Genomic DNA, 14223 nt, shown 5'->3' with positions numbered 1-14223 from the left:
CCCCCCGCCCTCTGCAGGTAGCCAGTCAATATTCTTTTTTGCTTTTCGTCTGTTTCTTTTTGTTCACAAGAAAAGATACATGCTTATATTCCATTTTTCCCTTTTCCCTTCTCAAGAAAGTTGCATTCTTTACTTTTTGGCACTTTGTATTTCACCCTTAAATACAGAGATCTTCATCATTCTTTTTGACAATTTACTTAATCACTCTCCTATAGATGAGCATTTAGGTTGTTTCCAATATTCTGAAAGGACAAATAATAATGTACTGAGTAACCCTGTGCATTTATTTTCCTAATTCTGGAGGTATATCTTCATGGAAAATTTACAGAAGTAGGGTGGCTGGAAAAAAACAAATGTAGTTTTGAAAGATATTACCAAATCTCTTTCCATCAGAGATATATCAATTTTTATTCCAGGAAACAATGTAACCGTGTCTGTTTTCTAATAGCCTGACCAAAGCACTGTTGTAATTTTTAAATTTACCAATCTTGGAGGTGAAAAATAACATCTCACTGTAAATATAATTTGCCATTCTCCTTTCATAGGTTTTCAGATATGCTTAAAATTTCATTAGTACTTGGGTGTATTTCTAGATTTTTATTATATTCCACTGATACAAGAAACAGTGTGCTTTCTTTGTTAATCACATCAAGAAAAGATTTTAGGGGTGACTGGGTGGCTCAGTCAGTTAAGTGACGAACTCCTGATTTCGGTTCAGGTCATGATCTCATGGTATGAGGGATTAAGCCCCACACTGGGCTCTGTGCTGACAGAGCAGAACCTGCTTGGGATTCCCTCTTTCGCCCTCTCTGTCTCTGCCCTCTCCCTTGCTCATGCAAGTGTACACATACATGCTCTCACCCTCTCTCAAAAATAAACAAGGGGGTACCTGGGTGGCTTAGTCAGTTAAGCATCTGACTGACTCTTAGTTTAGGCTCTGGTCATGATCTCACATTTTGTGAGTTCAAGGTCTGCGTCAGGCTCCATGCTGACAATGCAGAGCCTGCATTAGATTCTCTCTCTCCCTCTTTCCTGCTGACGCATGTGTGCACACTCTCTGTCTCTCTCAAACTAAACGTTAAAAAGTTAAAAAATAAACATTTTTTAAAAAGAAAAGATCATTCTATGACTCAGACCAAGATGTTTTAAAATCCGCTTTTTAACATGCCTCTTCAGAAACTAAGAGGACACCAGAAAGGAAAATTGGCAAGGGACAGGAACAGAAAATTCAAAGAAAAAGTAATCGAAATAGTTCTCAAGCTTCACTCATAGGAGAAATACAAATTAAAACCATCCATATAAAAAATTAACCAAGATCAACAACCTACTTTTTTTAAAATTTTTTTTAATGTTTTATTTATGTCTAGGAGAGAGAGAGAGAGAGAGACAGTGTGAGCAGGGGAGGGTCAGAGAGAGAGGGAGTCACAGACTCTGAATCAGGCTCCAGGCTCTGAGCTGGCAGTCAGCACAGAGCCCGACACGGGGCTCGAACCCACGAACCGCGAGATCACGACCTAAGCGAAAGTCGGACACTTAACCGACTAAGCCACCCAGGCGCCCCGACCAACAACCTACTTAAAAGGCTAAAATTATAAAACTTATGATGGGGTTACATCCTGATAAACCCATTGTATGTAAGTTGAAACTATTATTAGATCAACAATGTACTTAATACATCCAAACCACCAAATATCACAGCCTACCTTAAATGTTCTCAAAGCACTTCATTAGCCTCCAGTTGGGCAAAATCATCTAATACAAAACCTATTTTATAATATAGTTAATATAATTTTATTGAATTGTATCTAATACAGCTGGGCAAATATACAGCCTACAGTTGGGCAAAATCATCTAACACAAAGCCTATTTTATAATATAATTTCACATGTAATTTATTGAATACTATACAGAAAGTGAAAAGCAGAATGAGTGTAGAGGTAAAGAATGGTTTTAAGTCTACTGGTTGTTTACCCTTATTGTGGGGCTGACTGGGAGCGTGTGGATCACTGCTTCTGCCCAGGATCAGGAGAGAGTATCCTATCATGAATCTCCAAGGTGAGAAAAAAGTCAAAATTAAGAACCCGAAGTACAGTTTCTATTAAATACATATTATTTTTATACCATCATAAAGTTAAAAAAATCACAAGTTGAACCATAATAAGTTGGGGACTGTATTTGAAAAAGACTATAGGGGTAAATCTTCATGCCCTTTTATTTAGCAATGGATTCTTAGATTTGACGTTACAAGCATGAGCAAAAATTAATAGATAAAATGAACTAAATTAAAATTTAAAACTTTTAAGTATGAAAGGACATCTTTAAGAAAGTGAAAAGACAAGCTACAGAATGGGAAGGAAATCATTCCAAGTTAACTATCTGAAAAGAGTTTAGTATTCAGAATATATACAGAACTCTTACAATGCACAACAAAAGAAAAACCATCTAAGTTAGAAATGAACACAGGGCTTGAATACGCATTTCTTTAAAGAAGACATACAATGGCCAAAAAGCACATGAAGAAGATGTTGAAGATCACTGATAATTAAGGAAACACAAATCATGATGAGATACCAATGAGACACCAGTTCACAACCACTAGGACAGTTAAAATAAAAAAACTGGAAAATAGCAAGAGTTGGCAAGGATATAGAGAAAAGAGAATCCTAGTACAGTGTTGGTGGGAATATAAAATAGTGCAGCCACTAAGGAAAAGAGTTTGGAGAGGATGTGAAGAAATAAGAATTCTTATACATTTTTTTGGAGGAATACAAAATGCTGCAGCTGTTATGGAAATATCTGATGGTTCTCTAAAAAGGAAAAGCAGAATTACCATATGACCCGGCAACCCCCCAAGTACTCAAACAGAATTTGTTCATAAATCTTTACAGGAGCAATATTCACAATATCCAAAAGGTATAAATAATCCAAATGTCCACTAACAGATGAATAAATTAAAAAACTGTGATCTACACTACAGTTATTCAGCCATAAAAAGGAATGAATTACAGATACATGAACTACCCTGATAAACCTTGAAGGCATTATGGCTAAGAGAAAGATATCAGACACAAAAGGTCATATACTGAACAACTACTTTTATATAAAATGACCAAAATAGGAAAATGTACAGGAACAGAAAGCAGATTAGTATTTGCCAAATGTTAAAGGAGGGAGGAGAGATGAATGGGGAATGATCACTTAATGAATATGAGGTATTCTCCTGCAGTGATGAGAAAGTTACAATACTAGAGAGAAGTGGTTCAACACTGTGAATGTGCTAAAAGTTACTGAACTATACAATTTAAAATGGTTAATTATGGTACCTCTGGGTGACTCAATTGGTTCAACGTCTGACTCTCAGTTTTGCCTACATCATGATCCCACAGTTCATGAGTTCTACCCCTGTGACAGGCTCTGCGCTGACTGCAGAGCCTGCTTGGGATTCTCTATCTCTCCTTCTTTTTCTGCCTCTACCTGTTTCTCTCTCTCAAAATAAGTAAATAAACTTAAAAGAAAAAATTAATGGTTAATTGTAAAGATAAAAATAAATAACTAAATAGATAAAATGGTTGACTATATGTGGAGTGAATTTCAACTCAATTTTTAAAAAGTCAACTGGTACATCATTCTTCAATCATTTATAAGACCAACTACAAAATTTGATAAGAACATTTCGTTGAAAAGACTGAAAAGAAACATTTTCATGTATTACTAATAGGAGTAAAAATGGGTACAATTCCTAGAGCAGGAAGTTCAGCAATATCTAATATAATTTACAAATACATTTTCTGACAGACATTCCTCCACAAAGAACAAACAAGGTATACACAAAATTACTCACTACAGTATTGTCTGTAATAGCAGAAGACTACAAATCATAAAAGGGCATGTTAACAGACTGGTTAAACTAAATTATCATACATACACACAAAGAAGCCCTAAGATCCTATATTGAAAAAGCTCCCTATATACCATTATCCTTTGTGTAAGAGTAGTGGCGAAGAAAAATATATTCTTACATATGCATATGGAAATTAGATAAATAATGCAGATAGATAGATGATATACAACAAAATAGTTAAAAGCAGTTAACTCTGGAGTAGATGAAAAGGCAGGAAGTGGTAAAGACTTTTTGCTTCATATCTTTTAAAGCTTTCTGGTTTTCTGAATGTTGGGAATGAACTACAAAAGGAAAAAATTCAGAGACTACCAATTGTTTTAAAATCAAAACCCAAACCAGGGCACCTGGGTAGTTCAATCAGTTAGTTGACTATTGATTTCAGCTTAGGTCATGATCATGCAGCGGTGGGATGGAGCCCCACATCTGGGATTCTCTCTCTTCCTCTCTCTCTGCTCCTCCCCCATTAGCTTTCTCACTCTCTCAAAATAAATAAATAAACTTTTAAATCAAAACACAATCCAACAGAACACTTATATAGATTAGATAATTCACGTAAAGTAGGTCACTCATGCTTTGTCTTACCAATCTTAAAACTGCAAAATTAACAAAGTCTTTTTCCTCCAAAAAGCATAATCTCCTGCCACTCTTCATCAATCTCAATGCTCTAAGATTCAGGTTCAAACTCTGTGTCCAAGAGTGTAGCCTGCTTTCTTATCTTGAGGCATTTATACGTAATCTGTTACCTTTGGCCTTTCTGGTCTCTCCTACTTTTCTTTTACTCAGTCTTAGTCTCACCACAGTTTTTCCTCTAAGATGCACTTTCTTACAAATACTCCCACATTCACACATACACAGAGATACAAAGCCTACACTAGATCAGAAGCCCTTCCTTGTTATCCCCATAGTATCCTGTCCTTAGAGATACAGACTCCAGATTGAGACAAGCCTGACTCTGAATCTTGAGTTTGTCACTTAAACTATACGTCCAAACACTTCTAAGCCCTTTATTCTGTTTCCTGATCTATAAAAATCATATTTGCCTGACAGAACTGTTAACCAGTATATTAAATGAGCTAATATATATAAAGCACAGAGCTTGACACATATTAAATTGTCATTAAACTGTCAATAAATGGTGGCATTAAAAGCCACCATTAAGTGGCACTGAGCACTTCACTGAACTACTGGTATAATTTCCCTCTTTGCTCCTTGTAATAAAGCCTCTTTTGAAAATTATACATACTCTAATACTGACTGCGGCAGAGACAGTCTTCATAACATTTGTATACTCTGGAACAGTGCTTAGTCCAAGATAGAGGTGTTCTGTAAATATTTTATAAAAACTACTTGTGTCAATACTGTGAGTGACAAACAAAAATTAAAAAGTTTTCAAGATACCAAATGAATCAATGATCTCAATAAAAGATCACTGTACTTTCTGCACTGGAAAGAGAAGAATGCTGATCTCCCTTAAACCCCTCACCCCCATGTAACACAGAATAATCTATTAGGATTTATTATTCCTGAGAAGAAAAATGTCTATCAGTTATCTATTAATATGATAAAAATAAACTTACATTTTATTTTTAAAAAAACTATCTATAGATATCCAACAGATGATAAACCTAAGAAACCAGATTCTGGTACTTATGTTACCTTAAGCAAATTATTTAAGGTTTAAGCACTTCATCTATGCAATGAGGACCTTATACATACTGAAGAAGAAATAAAATAATGAATATTAGGAACTATCAAAATTCCTAATCTGAAGCATAACTAGAAATACTGTCAGTAAATATTATAAAAACTTATGATCTAAAACGTTGATTCATATATTCCTTAAATGAGTTTTAGATTTCCTTCAAAATTTCATAAAATTTTATAAACTTGTTCTTTCATAGCAAAACTGAACCAAAACAAAATGAAACAGCCTTAAATATAATTTTCTTTATCAGAAAGAGATCAGCACATCATTCTAGAATGGATTATATATAACTAAAGAAAGGTGAAGTAGTTTGACACTGCTGGACTACTAGATTCAATGTACATTATTTATTCTAACATTATGTACCTCGACATCCTGAACACTGGATAAAAAAGTTGATTAAATCCAGAAGCGCGATGTCCCTGTCTTGTTTATATGATTCAATCCAGTCATCCACCACGGACTGTAGAAAAAAAATATATAAAATGAAAATTTTTTAAAATTGCTATTACAGAAAATAAACTTTTTAAGGTCTGTGATTTTATGTGTGTGTCTACTTCAAATACCTGAAATCATGTCTCTGTAGCCAAATAAAAGTAAAGATTTCTTTATTTTCAAGGTAATTAAAAGATTAGTTACTAGTTTCAAAAGCTTGTTTAACCTAGACCACAACACAAATCTGACTAGTCTAATAATTATTAAGCAACTATAGATACCAATATTCAAACCAGATTGTGGAAATAATACAAAAGCTAAACTAATTACACTTACACATGGAAACTGTCCATGTATCCAAAAAAAAACCTATTCCATTAGTAGTGCATAAAAAGAATACACACCATATATAACCAAATGCATTTTTTCAGGAATGAAAAAATGAGTTAATAACGGGAAACCAAATAATTCAATTTATAAATGAAATGAAGAAAAATTAAATGAAATTACTAGATCTCAAAATGGTATCTGACAAAATTGTGCAGCCAAGCTTAATAAACAACTTCTAGAAAAAGTAAAGTTAGATGAAATATATATAAACAAGATAAAGACAAAGACTATAATAGATCTGTTGTTGAAATGCTCAAGACATTTCAACTTAAAAATGAACAAGGCAAGGATGTATCACTAATTATGACACAGGTTTTAAGTTTTTAGTTAAAGCAAAAATTACTAAAATGATGAAGAGAATTCTCCCTTTCCAACAGTTGAAAAAAAAACAATAGTCTACTAAAGTGACTCAAAAGATTCACAATGGAAAAAATTTGATTAAGACAGGTGACAAAGACAAATGTACAAAATAACTTTTAGATACTGGCAATATATAAGAAACATAAATGGATGAGCAATATGTTCACAGCTAGTTACCTAATTATAAATTCAAGAAAGGTATAAATGTTAATGAGGTAAATTATAAAAACTAGAGAATACAGAAAATTACCTAAATAAGTTTTATGTACTGAGTTAAAATTTAAAAAAGAAAAAACCCTTAGAGCTCTACCAATAAAGTCTTTCCAGATTGTTAGGCAAATTTAATGTGATTCCATGTAGTATACTTGTAGGCTACCTGGTTTGAGGTTTCTTCGGGTAGAGGTAGGATATCACAGAAAATGTATGAAAATAATTTTTAAACACTTTTAAAATCAATTCTTACTTTTGTATGTAAGTACAGTTATATACAGTAAGACATAGGAAACTTAAGTTACACCTTGATGAAATTTTACAAATACATACACCTGTGTAATCATAAGCAATATGAAAATATAAAATATTTCCAGAACTGAAGCAGCTCCCTAAATACTCTCTTCTATTCAGTAACCATCCCCAGCCCAAAGGGTTTAAGAGTGGAAATGTGCTTGAAACTCATATAAGTAGTATCATTTTTTATGTCTAACTTCTTTCAATCAAAGTTCTATCACCTATTATGTGTACCACTACTTCCTTTGTATGCATTTCTAGGTAGCATCTGATTATATTAACATACGACAATTTATCACCCATTTAACTGGTGAAGGACATGACTTTTGTTTCCATTTTAAGGCTATCAGGAACAAAATTGCTATAAATATGACTGTACACTTATTTTGATGGACATAAACACTTGTTTCTGTTGTATATATATCCAACAGCAAACCTATTAACACATAGAACACATATAATGTAAATGGTAAGTAGACAATACCAATTTTCTAAAACAGGTATATTAAATTATATGTTCATCAACCATGTACAAGATCTACCAATGTATGAGATTCTAAAACAGGTATATTAAATTATACATTCATCAACAATGTAAGAGATCTACCAATGTATGAGATTGGGCATTCCACATCCTCACCAATACTTATATTATCAGTCCTATTAATTTAACCATTGTGGTTGAGCATATATCTTCTTTAACAACCTCTTTCACTCAATCTACCAATGTATGAGATTGGGCATTCCACATCCTCACCAATACTTATATTATCAGTCCTATTAATTTAACCATTGTGGTTGAGCATATATCTTCTTTAACAACCTCTTTCACTCAAGAGCAACCACATTCCCTTCTTGGATGTGAAAAGAGAGGACTTTTTAAAACTGTTCATGACTATAACACTATGTATCTCTATTTCATCACATTAGTGCCTGGGAGGTTTTACCTTAAAAAAAAAAACAAAAACAAAAAAACCACAGAAAATTAGATAGAATATACAGTTGTAGAAGAGGGTTAAAAAAAAAAAAAACAACCAAAAAGAAAGAATATCATGGTATCTGTTCAAGGTTAAGCTCAGCCGAATAATGTGTCAAGGACATGGTTGACTAAGAATGGTGGTGAAGACAAAGAATGGATAAATCAGGTCAAGTTATTTTTAAATTCATGGCCCATGCAGAAATGCTTTCTGACCAAGGTAAGGAAGTATGGCACAAGGCTAAAGAAGAACCATTTCTCCACTTCTGTAGGGGGCCCAGCATTGTGAAAACACTCTGAAGATGGTGAACAAATTTTCTTCAATTCCCAAAATGACAGTATCAATTTATAATCTCACCAGTTAGATGTGAGGAGCCCAGAAACATTCTGAATAAAACTAGTGAACAGAGAATTGCATAAATATCAAAATTTAACACAAAGATACTGAAAACAATATAGGCTGAAAATAATATAGGACTAGAATAGCAGTAAGAAAATAGAGTACAGAAATAAATCCAGGTATATATAGAACTTAAGCTGTGACTAAATTTCAATTTTTTGAGGGAAAAGGTGGTTAATTTAATAAATGATTTTGGTATAACTGGTTATTCATCTGAAAGGAAACCAATTATACCTTTTAAAAGAGTGGGATGTAGGCAAAAGAATCTAAAGAACTAAACTCAAGAGAGATAAAGGCTTCTTCGATTGGCAGACACTGGTGATTATTAGAGACATTGCCAAGCATGGGCATAGGTAAATGGATTATACAGTATTTCATAATATATAAGGCCTTAGGCTGTGAGACAGGATAAAACAGAAAACTTCTATAAGGCACATCAAAATTAAATTGCTGGGATCTTTAATAGAGAAAAAAATTTTTAAGTAGCCATAGGGTCCATACAGGGGACCAAAGCATATGAATATGTACACATCTCATTAAAAAAAATGAAATCCGGGGGCGCCTGGGTGGCTTAGTTGGTTAAGCGTCCAACTTTCGCTTAGGTCATGATCTCGCGGTTTGTGGGTTCGAGCCCCACGACGGGCTCTGTGCTGACTGCCAGCTCAGAGCCTGGAGCCTGTTTCAGTCTGTGACTCCCTCTCTCTCTGACCCTCCCCTGCTCACGCTGTCTCTCTCTCTCTCTCCTAGAAATAAAAACAACATTAAAAAAAAAATGAAATCCAAGGTATTATGGAAAGACATATTTAAAGTACTGAAAGATAAAAAACTGCCCATCAGTTGGCAAAAAAACCCCTAGCTTCCCTATAATCCCACAAAGATCAACAAGTGGACAGCCCCAGGGGACCACTAGAGTCCACATAGGACGTTTTAACAAGAAAAGTGAGAATAATCACAAGAAGAGAAGGAAGGAAACTTCATCTTGCCTGCAAAATCTCATTCCCCAAACTAAGACAGTTTACAATGCTCACAAGAAACTTCCCAGCTAAAAATGGTTCCTCTTGTGGGGCACCTTGGTGGCTCAGTTGGTTAAGTGTCCGACTTTGGCTCAGGTCATGGTCTCATGGCTCATGAGTTCAAGCCCCATGTCAGACTCTGTGCTGACACCTCAGAGCCTGGAGCCTGTTTCAGATTCTTGTCTCACTCTCTCATAGATATACTGAGCCAGCTAGGAACAAGGAATAAAAGCAGAAGCTATTAATAGCAGACAAGCACCAGGAGCCACCATGGTTCACAGAGACCTGCTCTGCAGACAAACTCGGTGTATTTCACCACTGACAAAACCAAAGGCTAGCACAGCCACTGTGGACTCCCACAGATACTGCCAGCTCTCCTCTCAGGTATTTTTGTTAGCTGAAACCAGCTGCATAAGTCCTTTTCTCAAACCTTCCCCTGCCACCATCATATCTACACCACAGCCATGCAGGACCTCTATAGCTGCATAAGAGTAAGAAGCCAGTCACCTAAGTCCCTCCCCAGCCCCACGGGAGCCGAGGAGCTGCACACATAGCCAACTTGAGCTTCTACAGTTAGATGAGCATAGACACCAGCCTAGTGCCACCCTCCATCACTGAACACTGTTGCCCATGCTCAGAGTTAGCCCCTCTTGCTGTGCACCACTGTCCTAACACCCATCACTGGCCTGCACTGTAGCATGCATGCTCAAGGCTAGGGGAACATGCAACCACTGGTGAGTACACCAAAAGCCAAGAAACCCTGCAGCTGCTGGTAGGCTCAGATCAGGCCCTGCCTTCTGTCACTGTCCAGTACCACCTTGCTCACTTGTACCTAGCTCCTCCAGGCTGCATACCTACACTCTCACCCAAGCTCCCTTCCATGATTTCCACTGCAAAGGGCATGTCTGGAGGGAGAGTATGAAACCACAGGAGGGGATATTGTCAGCCAGGGCCTCCACAGTTACCAGGGAGCCCATAACTGGTTTTAGCCCTTACTATCTGCACTGATACTCACCACTACAACTGTGTCTGAGACAGGTCTCTTCCTCTGTATAGACACCTGAAGCTGACCACCACAGCTCAGTGTGTGTACACCACTGGCTCCGGGTACTGCCACTGCCTGCTTTGGTCCCTAGTTACCAAACCTGGAAGTGTTGCTTAGAACCAAAACAGCTCTCACGGCCACTGCGGATCTTCCACAGTGCTCACCAAAGACTGCCAAGTCCACACAGAGGAACCTGGTGGCATGAGCATAAAAGACATCATGCCTTTCTGAACCCAGTGCCACCATACGCCACATTTCTTACCCTACAACATTAGACCCAGGGTCATTGCATGATTAAGTGTGCCTTTACAATCAGGTGAAAGGCTCCCCGTATGGAAGTGTTTCGTTAGTCTGGAAGAGGTAACTGCTTCTTCAAATACATAGATATGAAAACACGTCTTCAGGATTATGAAGAATCAGTAAAATGTCTCCATCAAAGGAATATAGTACATCTCTAGAAACTGGCCCCCAAAATATGAACATCCAGTAACTGCAAAACAAAGAATTTAAAACAGTTTCTCGTGCTCACTTCTGCAAACATATGCTAAAATTGGAATGATACAGAAAAGATTTGCATGACCCCTGCGTAAGGATGACATGCAAACTCATAACATGTTCCATATTTTTTAAAAAATTCTGTAGCTACTGTGAGAGCTACAAGAGAACACAGATAAGCAATTAATAATATCAGGAAAAAATATAATAACAAAATGAGAAGTTCAAAAAAGAATACATAAGAAAGAACATAGAACATAGAAGAAATTCTAGAGCTGAAGAATACAATCACTAATAATGAAGTACTCAACAGATATTTTCAACAGTGAGGTTGAATAAGCTGAAGGGAGAATCAGTAAGCTGAACACAGATCAAGTAGAATTATCTAAATGCCGGAGCAAAGAGAAGAATGAAAAGGAATGAAGAAAGCTTATCTAATTATGCCATACTGACAAAAGAAATAATATATGCCTCATTGGAGTCCCAAAGGGAAACGAAAGACAGAAAATGAAGAAAGCTGATTTTAAAAAATAATGGATCAAGTTATTATTTAAGTTCTCTTTTCTTTTTGACACATCTGATTGTTCAACAGCATATTGTTTAAGCTCTACATATTTGTGAATTTTTCAGTTTTCTTTATGTAACTGATTTCTAGTTTACACTACTGTAGACATAAAATAAATATTTATTTCTTATTAAGACTTGTTTTCTGGCCTAATATATGACCTATCTTAGAAAACAGTTCTAAAATAGTTCTAAGTGACTTGAAAAAAATGTGTATTCTGTTCTTTTGGATGTAATGTCCAGCAAATATGTTAGAACCATTGGTCTAACCTGTCCTTAAGTCCTTATTGACTTTCCATATAAATGATCTATGAATTGATGTAAGTGGGGTATTAAAGAACCCACTATTATTGTATTAGTGAACATTTCCCCCTTTAGGCCTCTTAATATTTTCTTTAGATCTTTAGATGTTCTATGTTGGGGGCATAAATATTTACAAATGCTGTATCTTATTATTCTTATTGTAGATTCTTATTACAAATGCTTATCTTCTTATCTTCTTTATCATTATGTAACATGATTCAACGTCTCTTATTATAATCTTTGTTATAAAATCCATTTTGGCTGGTATAGGTATAGCTAATCCAGCTTTTAAAACTTTTAGTTTCCATTTGCATGGGATACCTTTTTCCACCCCTTTGATTTGTGCAGTGTGTGTCCTTGTATCTAGGATTAAGTCTCTTACAGCAACATGTAGATGGGTCTTTTATTTTTTTTAAATCCATTGAGCTACTGAGTGTCTTTTGATTTGAAATTTAGTCTATTTACATTTAAAGTAATTACTGATATGTATGGACTAACTGCCATTTTGTTAATTGTTTTCCAGCTATCTTTGTAGTTCTTCTCTATTCCTTTCTTCTTCCCTTGAGACACAGGAAAATGGAAATGTAACACCAAAATGCATGGGGTGCAACAAAAGCAGTTCTAAGAGGGAAGTTCACAGTGATAAATACTTACATCAAGAAAGAAGAAAAACCTCAAATAAGCAACCTAACTATACCTAATGGAGCTAGAAAAGAAAAAAAGGAAGAATAAAGCCCAAAGTTAGAAGAAAGGAAATAACAAAGATAAGAGTTGAAATAAAGACTAAAAATAGAAAAGATCAATGAAACTAAGAGCTGCTTCCTGAAAAGACAAACAAAATTGACAAACCTTTAGTTACTTGTCTAGAAGAAAAGAAAGAGGACTCAAAATCAGAAATAAACGGAGATGTTATAACTGATACTATAAAAATAGAAAGGAAAAGATGTTACTACGAACAATTAATCATATGCTAACAAACTGAACAACCTGAAAGAAACAGATAAATTCTTAGGAAAGAAACCTCTCAAGACACAACCATGATCTGACAGATAATCTGAACAGAACACTTACTAGTAACGGAGACTGAATAAGTAATCCAAAGTCTCCTAACAAACAGGTCCAGGACCAGTCAGCTTCACTGGTGAATTCTGCCAAAATTTCCAAGAGGAATTAATATAAAACCTTTCTAAGAGAAGAGGAGGGAAGTCTTCCAAACTTACTTTATAAGGCAAACGTTACCCTGATACCAAAACATGACAAGAATGCCAAAAGAAAATAAAATTACAGGCCAATATCACTCATAAACACAGATGCAAACTGATTAAGACAATATGAACAAAGTGAATTTAATAATATATCAAAAGTATCATACATAATGATTAAGTGGAGTTTATTCCAGGGATGCAAAGATGGCTGAACATTCACAAACTGTTGATGAGGTATACCACATTAACAAAATGAAGAATAGAAATCCTATTATTTTCTCAATAAATGTAGAAAAAGCATTTGAAAAAATTCAATATCCATTTATAATAAAAACTATCAACAAAGTAGGACAAAGAAAATGTACCTCAACATTTAATAAAAGCCATATGTGACAAGCCCATAGCTAATATTATACTAAATGGGAGAAAAATGGAAGCTTTTCCTCTAAGATCATGAAGAATACAAGGATGCTCACTATCACCACTTTTATTCAATATAGTATGGGAGGTCCTAGCCAGTGCAATTAGGCAAGAAGAAGTAGTAAAAGGCATATAAATCAGTAAGGTAGAAGTAAAACTTCCACTATTTGCGATAATATATACAAAGAAAACCTTAAAGACTGCATAAGAAAACTATTAGAACTAATAAACTCAGTAAGGGTGTAGTATACAAAATCAATATGCAAAAATCTGTTGCAGTTTTATATACTAATAATGAACTATCAAATAAAGAAATTAAGAAAACAATCCCATTTATAATTACATCAAAAATAATAAAATACCTAGAAATGTATAAAAAATAATGGCAAAAAACATAGGAGAGATTTGGACATCCAAGTTCATGAAGGTAAAAATTCATCTCAAAATTTCAACTGAAAAGTGTTCTCCAAGTCACATAAGAATAAAAGTGTCTAAACCTATAGA

The 14223-nt window shown here is 35.0% G+C and overlaps 1 protein-coding gene and 1 non-coding gene across 2 annotated transcripts in view; one reads left to right on the top strand and one right to left on the bottom strand.

Annotated features, from left to right (window-relative positions):
- Positions 1-5960: 5960 nt before the first annotated feature.
- The window catches only part of LOC120224473 (cohesin subunit SA-1-like), a 194583-nt gene continuing 186320 nt past the window's right edge, over positions 5961-14223 (bottom strand). Inside the window, exon 6 of the mRNA XM_039222707.1 lies at positions 5961-6069. Within this exon, the coding sequence (XP_039078638.1) occupies positions 5965-6069 (105 nt within the window). The 3' untranslated portion in view covers positions 5961-5964. The remainder of the gene's footprint in view (positions 6070-14223) is intronic.
- On the top strand, positions 11256-11359 carry LOC120224474. Its single transcript, XR_005526575.1, has one exon. It is a non-coding gene; the product is annotated as a U6 spliceosomal RNA (small nuclear RNA).

Source organism: Hyaena hyaena, unplaced genomic scaffold (assembly GCF_003009895.1).
Source record: "Hyaena hyaena isolate Hyena2069 unplaced genomic scaffold, ASM300989v1 scaffold_1176, whole genome shotgun sequence".
Lineage (NCBI taxonomy): Eukaryota > Metazoa > Chordata > Mammalia > Carnivora > Hyaenidae > Hyaena > Hyaena hyaena.
Note: the sequence above shows the minus strand (reverse complement) of the source record. Positions and strands in the feature narration are given on the sequence as shown.